General features: G+C 40.9%; 1 protein-coding gene across 1 annotated transcript in view; it reads right to left on the reverse strand.

The window, feature by feature from the left end:
* Positions 1 to 9158: 9158 nt before the first annotated feature.
* Positions 9159 to 14002, reverse strand: part of SLC6A5 (solute carrier family 6 (neurotransmitter transporter), member 5) — a 31365-nt gene continuing 26521 nt past the window's right edge. Inside the window, exons 12-13 of the mRNA XM_009334586.1 lie at positions 11596 to 11763; positions 9159 to 9314 (exon numbers count right to left, since the gene is read on the reverse strand). Coding sequence (XP_009332861.1) covers positions 9159 to 9314; positions 11596 to 11763 — 324 coding nt within the window. The remainder of the gene's footprint in view (positions 9315 to 11595; positions 11764 to 14002) is intronic.

Genomic DNA, 14002 nt, shown 5'->3' on the forward strand with positions numbered 1-14002 from the left:
CTGCCGGGGGCTGCCTGAGCGCGGGCCGGCGGGGGGCGCTTTCGCCACCTCCTCCTCGCTCTCGGCGTAAAAATAGTAAGAAGCAACCCTTATTAACGATTTAGTCTTAGTAATAATTTATGCCCGGTATGAATAAACAAAAGAAGTTCTGAGATGCAGTACAGAAATCTGTACCGTTCCTCGGGCTTCTTGCACGTCCTTGCTCAAGTCACTTAACTGCACTCTCTTTCATGCCTCTAAAGTGTAAAAGCGAGGTAAAGTATTTAAAGATACTTGTGAGTCATCTGAGAATCTGCTCTGATGGCTGTTTTAAAAACCTGCCTTCAAATATTTCTTCCCTCCAGCCTTTAATTTGGCTCCATCCTTGGCAAGAAACAGACCACCACATGCATGGATTATATGCAATGTCTCTCCCCCATAGAACACCTGATTTAAATCTGAAGTAGAGATTATAGGCCCCAGATCAAGTTCCCATCCCACTGAACAGGAGCAGAGTGAGATTTCCACCTGATCTAGCTTTGCTACTATTCAAAGCAAGCCATTTCAGCTGTAAAGCCAGAAGATCCTCCTCTCTGCTGCCTCCCCTCATCATGTTGTGGTTTGGTTCTGCACCACATGAATTCCAGCCATCTTAAATGTAAAATAATAAGCTGTACCTTTGGGTAAAGTTAGGATGACACCAAAAAACTCATGCCCGTCTCAGGGGGTAGTCGCATTCGCACACCTTTACATGAGCAAGAGCAAAGAGTATAAATCCATGTCGTGGTTTAACCCCAGCTGCAGCTAAGCACCACACAGCCCCTCGCTCACTCCCTCCCAGAGGGATGGTGGAGAGAATCAGAAGGGTAAAAGTGAGGAAACTCATGGTTTGAGATAAAGGTAGTTTAATAGGTAAAGCAAAAGCCACGCACGCAAGCAAAGCAAAACAAGGAATTCATTCACTCCTCCCCATGGGCAGGCAGGTGTTCAGCCATCTCCAGGAAAGCAGGGCTCCCTCACACGTAATGGTTACTTGGGAAGACAAACACCATCACACCAAACATCCCCCCTTCCTTCTTCTTCCCCCAGATTTATATGCTGAGCATGTTGTCGTATGGTGTGGAATACCCCTTTGGTCAGTTGGGGTCAGCTGTCCCGGCCGTGTCCCCTCCCAACTTCTTGTGCACCCCCAGCCTGCTCGCTGGTGGGGTGGGGTGAGAAGCAGAAAAGGCCTTGACTCTGTGTAAGCGCTGCTCAGAAAGAAAACATCATAAAATGGAATCTAATTGAACTCAAGTTTTCCATTTTCCACTTGGTGCAGAGTCTTTAGTGGATATACAATTTAAACCGGTTATAGATAGATTCTTAAACAGACCTGTTATTAGCTTAACCTAAATCTGGATTAAATGCTATTTGAAAAAATTACTGTGGGTACGTACAAAAATTTGCACTGAGTTATCAGCTTTAAAGCACAGCTTCGAACACACCCTGAACAATCTCATGGGTAAAGACTGCCCTAATCGTTCCTGACTTGTTCTTCTGTTGATCAGAAACATCCAAAGAGCCCACAGGTACTGCAAAAAGTAACACAAGCACCTTGGTAGGAAGCGCTCTGAACAGAGCTGGTCCCACAAACAGGGGTCCTCCTATAGCCCAGCTCAGTGCCCAAATGATCGCACATTGGGAGAGCATGAGTAATCTTACAAGGATTTTCAACTGTTCATATTAGAAAAGGATAGGACAAATGGATGGACAAAAAAAAAAAAAAATCACATTCTCCTAGCCAACACTATTCTTACCCATCCTCCAACGGCAACAAATCCTCTTCCTTTATCACCAAAAAAATCTGATATTCTGATATGATCTCGTTGGAAGTATAAATAGCTGAAAGGCATGACATTCAGATAAGAATTAGAACTGTGTTCCTGAACATTCTTAGCAATTAAAAAAAAAAAAAATCTGATGGCTCTTTTGCAAGAGTAAAGCGTTAGTCCTGGCAAGCTAGCTGGATTTCAGCTCAGATAATATTCCCGTGAAAGATTGTTCTTGCACTCTCAGTTGGACGGCGAATGCTTCTGGACTTTGACCTAAATTATTGTGATGTTGCTAACTGTGTGGTGTTAAACTGTTAGTCCTGTCAGCCACAAAGCTTGTGCCATTTTGTAGTTTGACAAAGTATTGTTGACTAGGCCCAGTGCCTCTCAGAGCAGTTGTAAGGTTGTTTGCATTCCTTGGATGCAAGGCAATTAAAAGTGCTAAGTATTACTTTAAGCGTAGCTGAATGTGGACTCAGTTGCCAGCTGAACTGCAAACGCTGGAAAACAACAGTGCTTCCACCTGAAAAAAAACCCACCTCCTAGCTCATGGGATAGAAAATCTCCTCGATTCGTAAATAAGGCTGGCATCCCTGGAAAGCCTGGCTCCAAAGGGATGCTTGCAATCCACCTGGACAAAGCTTCCTTTGCAGCCAGTAGAGGGCAAGAATTAACAGCAGCGCTTACACCTAAATACTAAGAAAAAGAATAGATGTGAAGGAAGAGAGGGAATACTGTATGCCATACCTGTCCTACCAACTGATATACAGTTGTAAAGGACTATATAATATCAGTCCAATAGGCTGAAAGTATCCACGTTAAGGTTTATAATTACATAAATAACTAACACGCACCAGAATGAGGCCTTACAAAGAGAAATCGTTTGTCTACTTCTGTACTCAGTCACGGAGCAATACCTACTGCTTTTTTTTTTTTTTTTTTAATTCCCACATGCATGGTTAGCTAATGTTTGAAGACTGCAAAGTCTAAATTAAATTTTACAACTGATTAATCTATTAGCTTGGTGTAAGTTGTGCCCTTCGGTCTACACCCTGACCATAGGAATTTCAGTACCCGAAAGAGTAAAACTCTTTCAAACTGAGCACATCTGCTAGTACTGGAATAGAAGGTGTGCCTATCTTGCAGTCGTTTAAGTAACATACATTGGTTTAAAGCATGGCCTAGGTGAATCCATCCAACCAAGTTAGAAGGACATGGATTTTTATCTGTTCCCATGAGTTTAAAGATTTAAAGCAGTAGTGCCTAACGGTGACGGCAAAGGACTGTCTCTCACTTCAAAATCAATGTGTTGTGTCATTGACTCACATTGGTTGACTCTGGAGATTTGACAAATTCCATGTGCCTCAGTTTTTCCTCCTGAAGAGGGGACTAATGACACTTACCTGCCTCCCCGGACTCTTACGATGCTCGCTGGTAACTTTAGACTTCTCCAAGATGAAATTTGCCTTATACATGCAAAGAATTACTGGAGTCTTCCATCATTAGGTCCTGCCACCTCCTTCATCTGCACATACACGTCTCAGAGAAATGGAAGTTCACAGACAGAACAAAGTAGTTGGACACACCGATTACCAGAACCGCTGAAACAGTCCTGCCACGTAGCTATTGAGCTGTCTTCAGGATTAGGCCCTTGCCTAGAATCGCTGTCACACTCTTGGCACGACGCTACTATCTCTTGTGTTACCACATTTGATGCCACATTGTGATCAGACATCGTAATTGAGCTATTGACTTTGGGGAAAGCGTGTCAAAAGCTCTCGTCTGCCAGCAGTGAAACAGGTTGGACCTATTTCCACAGGAGGCTGCTGGGAAGGGAAGAACCCGCTTACCACGTCGGTATTGTGGCACACTCGCTGCTTTGCATTGCCCTCACCACACCGCAGGAATTCAGCTTTCAACAAAAGGTACAGTAACATCAGGAACAGTGTCCTTACACCTTCCTTCTTCTCTTGCTCTTCCCTTACATCTCTCATTTGCATCTCCAGCTGATATGAACCTCCACAGTTTTTAACAGTTCAACAACCTTTGGGATGATTGAGTTGATAGGATAAGAAGGATTTAAGCAAATCCAGTTGGTCCTCTGATAAGCAATCAATTATTCCACAAGCTACAGACAGTACTACTCAAATAGTTAATAATCCAACCATTTAATTGATACTTGTTTCTACAGCTATGCAATATCTCCTTTTCCCAAGAGCGCTGTTTCCAGTTGCTGCTCAAGGGTTCAAACAATCAGATGGATCAATTCTGCAGATACCTTAAGGCTGTGTGTTAAGTAAGAATGATGTTTGTGGTGTGTATTGGGTGGGGAAAGAGGCGGTGGAAAAAGAGACATTTCATTCACCAGAAAAATGTCAATGTATTTTCTGTTTTAAACACTGGACATTTATTTAGAGTCTTTAGAGCCCATACATTATCGAATAATTTTAATTTATCACATCCAAATATAATAGGCAAATATATAATACAATAAATTGCATTTGTACACATAAATACAAAATTTGAGGTAGGGCCTCAAGAATAATGATTTCTTAAATTAATAACATACAGCATTATAATATGCACTACATGAGATATATATGATGCATCCTTTGTAACATAATATATCTTCTCCACATATAGCTAATGGAAAAAAAATTATAATGACCTGGTTAGGGTACAAATCTTTATCCATAGGCAGCAGTACCCCATAGAATGCCTGTAAATATATATATATATTTATATATGACATTACGCAAGTAATTAAGATTTAACCCATCAGCGATGGGTCCGTAATAAAGTGCCATAGGACACAGGGCGCAAATTCTCAGCTGCTGTAAATTGTCACAGCTCCAAACGAAGCTGTGACAATTTATACCAGCTAAGCATCTACCTTACAAGGTAATACTACATAATATAAATGACAGATAACAACATGTTTTAGTCGATCAGTAATTTTCCTAACAATGGAAGATAGCTATAAGGCAAATGGTTACCTGAAGATGCATTTAAACATTATGGGCAAATAATAATATTGCAAGCAATAAGGTCCAGCCCGGTTCTCACATTCTGCTAAACCCATCAGGAAAACTTTCTCTCTTTGGCGATAGGCTGCCTGAGGGTGACAAAGGCAGAAACCCCAAATACCCCTCCCCTCCCCCCTCGAGTCATCAACCTGAGCCCCTCGGGAATATCAAGCTCCGACCGTTTTACAGCTCTCTCACGTGCACACCATTTAGCTACAAACTAAGAAACAAGCGTCTCTTACAACGGTGTTACTAGCAAAACAGAGACACTTTCTGGGATGCCACTTGCCGAAGCTCTGCAGCCTGCGACCCACAATCCCTACAAGTCTTTCTTTGATTGCAAGAGGTGGAGCTGCAGAATAAGAAACCAATAGGAAACCAATGTCTGCCATAAATAAGCAATTGCTTTATCACAGGCAACAAGAAATCATATTAGCCATACAACCATACATATATTCAAAAACAACAAAGGTATTTAAAATAAATCAGGCATTGGAATTTCATGGTAGATAGCCACACAGTGTATCAGAAGCAATGATCTTCAGTGCTGAGGCACATCTAATGCGGTCAGTGGAGCAGAACCTAATCAAAAGACTACTTTGACCCAATTGAAACATCATATAAAGACAATCCAAGTCTTTCTCAATTAAAGGTCATTTTGTTAAACCCTTCTTTTGGAAACAAAGTGCTGCCATGTCTAGCTGAAACACAGGTTTTGAACATTGCATATTAAAAACACTAGGAAGACCCCAAAGAATTTGAAGATGGCAAGCATTTGCATTAGGTGTAATCCTTAATGCATACAATAATGCATCTCAGCTCATCCAGAAATTCAATTTCATTTCAAAGAAAAAATATGCAACATAAGTAATTTCACCAAATTTGAACATTTTTTACTCACAAGATAGATAGATCTGCAAGTACGTGCATCACATTTTACTAATATGGCTTTTTCCCCTCCTTTTTTTTTTTTTTTAAAGATCTTTACTGGTATTTAATTAGTTACTAAATTTATTTTTAGAAAATTATCAAAGTACATGCAAACTTTTCCTAGAGCATGGTAAATGAAGTGCATTCCCAAACTTCAAGGTTACTTCTCATTTAAAGAAGACACTGCTGGTTAATTTAATCTCAACATTCAGATCTGGCCAGTAAAATACTTCCAAAAAAAAGTCTAATGTGAAAAAAAAAAAAATCTGCTGTTAACATACAGTGAAAACGTCGTATCTTCTGTGGTTTTTGTATGCGTTTCTCCCCCCTCTCCAAATGTTTTTGCAAGCCTAGTAACGGAGGTCAAAGCTGAAGACAAATATCAGCTAGAACAAAATCACTATCATCTGTTTTCAGAGTTTCAAAGTCAAGCCTAATCCTGTGCTAATGACTTAGCAGGCACAGGAACAACATCTAAATTAAAAGCAAGCAGATTAATTACATAAATAATGGAAAGCAATTCAATTTTTCATACGCATTCAGGTTTGGTAATCCAAGCCAAAGGAAAGATATAACCTAGCAGTATTCCTTCAAATTCTATCTCTTTTATACTTAAGGTAGACAGTAACTGACATCCTTACACCGAGGTAATTTTATTGCAATTAGTTAATCCCAGTTCCAGTGCATGTCCTGAGACAAGTTCGTAAGTGAAAGGATCCAGAACTCTTAAGCAATTTGAGTGTGTTTTCTTTTTTTAAAAGAGGAACAAACATACGGATTTTTAATTTTTTTTTAATCACAATAGTAGTGAAAAGAAACTGGCCTGGACTCCAGAAGTCAAATCAAGATGCTCGGTAGTATTGGTAGAGAGAGGCCTAAAGCTATTTCTCTTGACAAAAATACCTAATTCCCACTCGAGGTGCTGACTTATGTTCCTTTTTTTGTCCAGAGAAGGCCCCTCAGCCCCACATAGATGTGGGGGCCAAATTTCCAGCGCGTCTTTATGGGCCTTCATTACATCAAACAGAGCATGGCTTCTCAAACCTGCCTCTGCCAGGAAAATAAAAGCCAGAAGTAAGAATAGCAACCCCCTTATTGAAATAGCAGGCGAAGCTGAAACAAGGGGGCACAGTTTTAAGGCAGAGAAGCTCACAGAAGGGTCCCATCTTGCTGCCACGCGAGACGGGGACCAACAGAGCCCGTGGAGTGGGGGTTCAGGGGCCAGCACAAAGTGTTGCAAAATCTGCCCTCGCTTCGCTCAGTGACAACCCGATGGCGCTTCGCTTGTCCTGCATGAGGATTAAAGGTCTCCAGCAGTGCCTAGAACTGGCAACACTAATTGCCCCGTGAAAGAGGAAGTTCAGCAAAATGGTTAATATATTTAATATACATATATATATACACACACACACAGAGAAAATAAGTTAACAATTTGTGGAAGTGTTACGTTAAGGTTTAGTTTTTGTTTTGTTTTCTTCAACGGGATGAAACAACACGTCTACTGATCTACGGACACACAGTAACTGAAGATTTACCTGAGACCCTGTAATATGCAGACAGACAGACAAAAGAACGGGATAGAAACAGTTCCCTGAAAGGACAGAACATTGACTGGCTACTACAGTAGTGTGTGTGGGGAGTGAAAAAACAGGCTAAACTACTCTAAGCTCACCATCTCTACACTGATTGATAAGATATTTATAGGGACATAAAACATCACTAGTACACACTACGTGAACACTGATCACTGTTAAAAAATATCATATATGTATGTATAGGATATAACAAGATAGTAAAGGTTACAGTTTTGCCAGTTATTGAAGATATATTTTTCTCCCTCATTCTAGTGCATTTACAATAAATTGGGTTAATTTTCTATTCAGGTAAATAAATGTACTCTTACAAAGCTCTATTTTTACTCTGCCCAATAGGTAACAAAACTATTTAAGTCTAACATTCATATCACCATTATATCTGATTTCTAAAATGTAATGATTTAGAACGTCCTATTGCTATGCTACATTGTAATGGCCATCAACTAAATTGTCCTCTCCCCTCAATCCTCGCATTTTGCGTATCCGATGTTGCATCCATGTGGATGACTGCAGTGGTTAATTGTTGGGGTCTTTTTGTTTTTTATTTAATGAAAATGTTTTAAATGCAGAAAAAACCCAAACCCTATGTACATTTCAGAGAGAATACTGCTTTGAAGAATTTACGTGCTATATATATAATATATAGACAAGTGGGGTTCTGCTATTTCCCCATTGGTTGAAAGAGAAGAATACATCTAAAGGTTATATAAAGATGTTAATAGGAGAATGAACGGGGAGTCACGAAGTTGAACAGCACATCTAACGTCTAACAACTGTTGTCAGGTGGTAACTAGACTACACTTACCACTGTAAGAATACAAAGTTAGGCACAAATTATACGATGGCTTCTTGAGGAGATACTGTAAACAAAAGCAGAGAAACAAGGAAACCTATGTTCAGAGCATTGGAGTGAAGTGAGTAAAACCGCAGTTGCACTTAGTGTGGAGCAAGGTTTCAGACACTTTGTATAACTGAGGCATTTTTAATTTAAATGACAGATACCAAATTATCAAAAGAAGCGTATGACAGTACTTTAAACAGTGATGCCCATACCCCTCAGTCTGGCACCATTTCCAAACCACTTCTAGAGCCCAATGCGGTTTAGTCCCAATCTCAAATGATTAGCTCTTTAAATTTTGCTTTCATTTTTCTACTTGAAAAGATCAAATGGATTATTGTGTTTCTGTTCTGATGCCAGGTATTGCTTCCTGGTGTGCTGTTTAAAGGGTCTCCGCTTCTTTAAATAACAAGTCCTCAAAGTTAGTATAAATCATAAAAGAAGTGCGCAGACGCAACGGGTCAAGGTCTGGTGTCAGTGTAAGCCCCGCTTACTGCGAGAGCTTTATGCTGGATTTATACCGGGACTACAGGAGATCCCCTTCTTTGCTTGCTTCCGTCCCATCCGAGGGCTGAACTTCCCTTTGATTACACTGGTAACAAAATCCTAGTGCCACCGTAGCTACCTGTTACAAGCACGCTTGTGTGAAACAGGTCAAGTTCTGCACATAATTTCCTTAAAAGATTTTTTCCGTTGCGTTTTGTGTATTCCTGACATAACCTGACAAAACCTGGCACGTCACCCGTTGCGCCACATACTTTTGCTATTTCGGCGGGTACAGAACACGTCATGGGCATCACCAACACCTGGAAGTGGTCTAGCTAGGTCTTCCCTATGGCATGCAACAGTTAAGTCCTACTTTCCTAAGCAACCACTTTCAGGCACTGCGAAAAAGAAAAAAGAAAAGGTGGGGAAACAAATTGGAAAAAAAGATCAGAAAAGGCTGACAATGTTATTGCCACCCATGTAATAATTATTAGCATTGGCTCCCCAGTTCTATATCCTTCACTGGCAGTTTAAGTCCCAGGGAAGAGGTTCCCAGAGGATCAATCATATTCATGTAACGTTCACCGCGGTGCTTGGCCAAAAACGGACCCCAGTCAGGCTGCGGAGAACACACCAACTTGAGTCGCTGCAATGTGGGGGAGAGAAAAGAGAGTCTCATTTGAAGTTATGGAGCAGAATTACAATGCAGAAGAAATGAGGATAGGCTCATTTGAGATTATTGATGATGGCCCTGCAATGCTCCACTGCTCAGTGTTTGTTTTGCACAAAGTTTGCAAGATTAATAGAGGATAAAGTGCCCAGATTTTAATTATACATTCTCCCCCGCACCGTATGAGGGGAGCTCAGAACCACTGCTACAGATTGCAAGGCTCACTTACTGAAGGACATGTGCACAATTACTTAGCCCAATGGTCTAAGCAGTGGGTAACTGCATTAAAATAATTGGATTTCTGTTTAGCATATTTCCCAAAAGTATACAAATGACCAAAAGAAGTACATTGCTATGAATGAACAAAGATTTTAAGTTTGAGATGACAAAATGTTTCATTTCTATCTGCAGGAAAAAAGAAAGAGGAGAACGTTAATCTGGCAAACAACAAAAATCTTCTAGTCTTTCCGCTGATTTCTTTATTGAATATATAATTTGATTGGTGCATTTACAGATAAAATGGAAAGAAAACATATTTCTGATGACTTAAGAGGGAACAATTATATGTTTATTATCTAATAAAGTGAATCAGACCTCTATATCAGTTATTTTAATCTCTGCTTAATTACCAGCTTGCAACCCTTAGCTCCCAAATCAACCATAATAATTTTATGCAGCAGACTTGGTATTCAGGAAGTACCAGGCTATGGCTGAAATAGCTTCAGCAAAAGCCCCTTCAAAACAGATCCAACTTTTTGGTGTTTCTTTGGGTGCAATACTAGAGGGACGGTAAGGAGAGCACCCTATTTTTGTGGCAACATATATGCCAGTACTACACATACAAGTTAGACGATTTGAAGCAGAACAATTTGTCTCTATGAGAGAACCTTACGAGACAATGAACGAGTAAGTCTAATTTCACATTAGCTCATTTCCAGCAGGAGCAGCTGTCTCCTGACCTGGGCACTCCAACGTGCGCTACGCAAGGGCTGAACGGCCCTTTAGACAAGTGGCCTCGCTGCCTAGCGCCAACCGTGTACGTGGATGCTCTCCCTAGGGTGTCCCACCACTTAAACTCCTTTGCTCCACGTGAAGCAGAAAAGCATGGTCTTTTCCCTTAGGCATGTGTAGTGTGACATATTGAGAGACCAAAAGATTATTCTATTTTAGTACATTTTTCTCTCCTTTTCGTTTTTGAGGCGTGTAACAGCCCTGACAGGTTTTGCAGGAGAGCTGAAAAGGGGAGGCGAGTGTCTGTTCCGTATCCCGAAGAGGGAGCAGCAGAAGCAGCATGCAGTGAGGAGAGGAGAGAACTGAGAAAGCCTCACAGGCCAAAAATAAGACCATCGAACTTCTTCAGATGACAAGGTAAAGGCAATGAAGGGATGAAATGCTGACATGAGAAGGACATTGCTGTACTGCGTCCTGCAAGGAACTGAGGAGCCAGTGGGATGGGAACAGCCGGGGAGCGGCGGCGGTGGCAGCTGGGCTGGCAGGCAGGGCCAGCGCACAGGGACAGGGAGCAGAAGGGGACTGCCACGTTTCTGGAGTGGTGGGGGGAAGCGGCAAGAATCTGATCTGCAAAATAAACAAGAGCAGCATAAAAATAAAGAGCCACCTGGAATTTTTTTAAGCCCAGGCGCCAGAGAGGATCAGCTTACTCAAAAAAATAGAGAGATGAAGAAGGGGGAAAAGAAAGATTGTCAGCTTCAGTATTACAAGGAGCAGTTTGAGCTGTAGAACATGAGGTCTCTTCATACGTCTTAGTCCTGAACTTCACCAGGTGGCACAACCTCCCGGAGCGCATCCCGGATGACTCGGGTACCCCACCATCTCGCACTCTGCAAACAGGCGACTCCCGACTGACGTCTCCTAGCACTGACTGCTGGGCTCGCTGCGACACGTTACACACCAACAGTTGATGCTTCCTACTCTACACACTGCTTTTGCAAAGAGGCCAACAAAGCTAGGGGAACAACTTTCTCTCAGTAACACCATACCGGGGCTTATGAAATTTGTAACTCCTAGTTCTCATAAAAGCAATCGCTTAACAATTCAGGAGCATTTTTTTGAGGAACAGGGAATAGAAGGTCTGCATGTTAAATCAACTGAGCATCTATTTGCAATGCAATAACTAGCTTACCAGAAAGTAATCTTAGCACTATTAGACATTCAGTATCACAAAAATCAATGTAAAAAAAACCAGACAGTCTCCTGTGACCATATTTTTAAGCAGCAAAAAAGACAGAAAAATTACCTCAATAAATTTGCCTGGGGCTAGATGCATTTTTATCACAAACATAACTGGGATCCAGATAACTGAGCAGGCCAGCATCAGCCATCCAAGCACCATGGACCAGCCTGGATAGTGGTAAGCTCCGTAAGTCATTGGTTCCCATTGGTAAAAACTGAAGCAAAGAATAAACTGGAAACAAGGAAGGAAAACAAATATGTTTGAATAAGCCAAACAAGCCTGCTATGCAACAAATAGTAGGTATCCACACACAGAGTTGGTATATATGGAATACAGATAAAAGTACATACGCCTAAGGCAGGGCGCTCCTTCAAGCTGTAATAAACAGGTCAGAGTCTGAATCTAATGAGTTTCATGGAAATCTTGCAAAATCCCAGAAAAATCACTGTATTTATGCCAGAAGAATTGAAATTAGAATCGTGCCCTTAGAGTAACATGCTTTATTACATGGTCTATCGGCAGTTTTACCTAATGTGATTATGCTAAGTTACTCCATTTCACTTACTGTATGAATAGCAATACATCTGCTTACATTTGTGCATAATTCAGTAACTTTTGGGAAATGCCTGTCCTCGCAATAATTGCACACAGAAGATTTATAGCAGTATAACTAGGTGAAGGCACATATAAAAATGATCAGTTTTATTTCCAGAGATGTGGAGTAATTGAAAGTCTAATATTAGACTATCCAAATGTATCAAATATTAGCTTTACAGAGGCAATAATAGAAAAGAATTTATTGCTTGGTTTTGCTTTGTCTGTTTCCATTGCATAAAAATTGAATTACGACTGATCAGTATCAATTTATTTCTCACCTAAGTTCATTAAATATTACATTTGGAGGGAACAACAACAGAACACACAAGTTTGAACTGACCTCATTTGCTTTCCAAATTTGCTTTCCTTAAGAGACAACATAATTTCCTATTCCCTGGTTGTGATTACTGGCAGTAGCTAAGAGTGCAAGTCTGATCGGTAAAGGAACCGAGCAATTTGCAGAAAAGCCTTACAGTTCCCTCCAGAAGTGTAACAATGGGTCTAAAGCAGCATCTTGAAAACAGCCATTGGAAGAAAAAAAAAAAAAAGAGAGATAAAAAAACATGTGCACATGCCTTCGTTTTTGACAAGGCCCTCCACAGAAAAAATACATTGCCGTTGATGTCATCCTAATACTATCGATTAAACTGAGCTACGTCTTCAAACTTTTAAAAATTTATTTACAGACTATACCTATATATTGTCACAATCAAACAACAGTTGCCACTGGACAGGTAAGAGAGATCTACCTGCTTTTCATGCACAGCAGCGATATACTTCAGTGAAGACAATCGGTAAAGAAAATCTATGCGGGAAGGCAGGTATCTTCATTATGCCCGCTGGAGAAATTTTCTCATTGTAGAAACTCTCTCTTCCTCGCAACTCAGGATTTTGTTGAGCTTACCAAAACTCACTAGTCCCTTCACACATGCATTCCTGTCTGCAAAAACTAAACCTTTTCAGTTTTCAGAAAAAAAAAATACCTCATTCCTGAATTAACAATACCAAAGTTACTAACTTTATCCAGAGCCTTTTTTTTTTTTTTTTGCTGCCAGAAATAAAAAGATTCACCAACATTTACGCTGCACTAAAGAACAGCACAAATAGGAACTTCCCAGCACATAAGCCGAAATATAACTTCTCTGGAAGAAGCGACTGCAAAGGACTACAGAGTCACCATTTTACTTCTTCACCCCACCCAGCTGACACCCTACTTACGGTTTCCAAATGTGTGTCTTATCAGAAATTCTAGTAACTTTTCTTATCTTGTACCGAAAAAAAAAATCTATGACTACTTGCAGGAACTACTTAGCACTGCCGTGAGATGATGAGTTTTTAAAACCCTACGCAAATACTGATAATCTTGCTGCGCCTGTGGTCCAGGCCTGAGGAATTTCAGGCCAAAATATGTTCTCTCAGACGTAAAATACTGGTGCAAGAAGGCTCGGACGTTTTATACCGACTTACCAGGCTGAAGGCTTTTGAAATGGCTAAAAGAATTATTTCACTCTTGTGCCAAAACGTGACATGCAATTAAAGATGGTAACCGTGCTTAGGCTAAACTGTAAAGGAAACACTGTTGGAGAGCTAGACACTGAAGGCAGATACAGTTATTACGCTTTGACCCTTGGACTTGAAAAACCACGCGTAGCAATGGTGAAATGGAGAACGTGCCATCTTTCGGATTAAACGGCGACCTCAATTTGAAGTAAAGACCCATTCCGGGGTTTGGGGTGGACATAAAAACAAAATAAACCGAAAGAGAACCCACAAAAATGAACCACACACAACCTGCTTTTAGACCGAGAGACCTAGGCCTCCTCCCGGCGAAGCGCAGGCAGGGAAGTGCCGCTCCCGCCTCCCCCGGCAGCCC

This window comes from Pygoscelis adeliae, unplaced genomic scaffold (assembly GCF_000699105.1).
Source record: "Pygoscelis adeliae isolate BGI_AS28 unplaced genomic scaffold, ASM69910v1 Scaffold171, whole genome shotgun sequence".
In the NCBI taxonomy this organism is placed as follows: Eukaryota; Metazoa; Chordata; class Aves; order Sphenisciformes; family Spheniscidae; genus Pygoscelis; species Pygoscelis adeliae.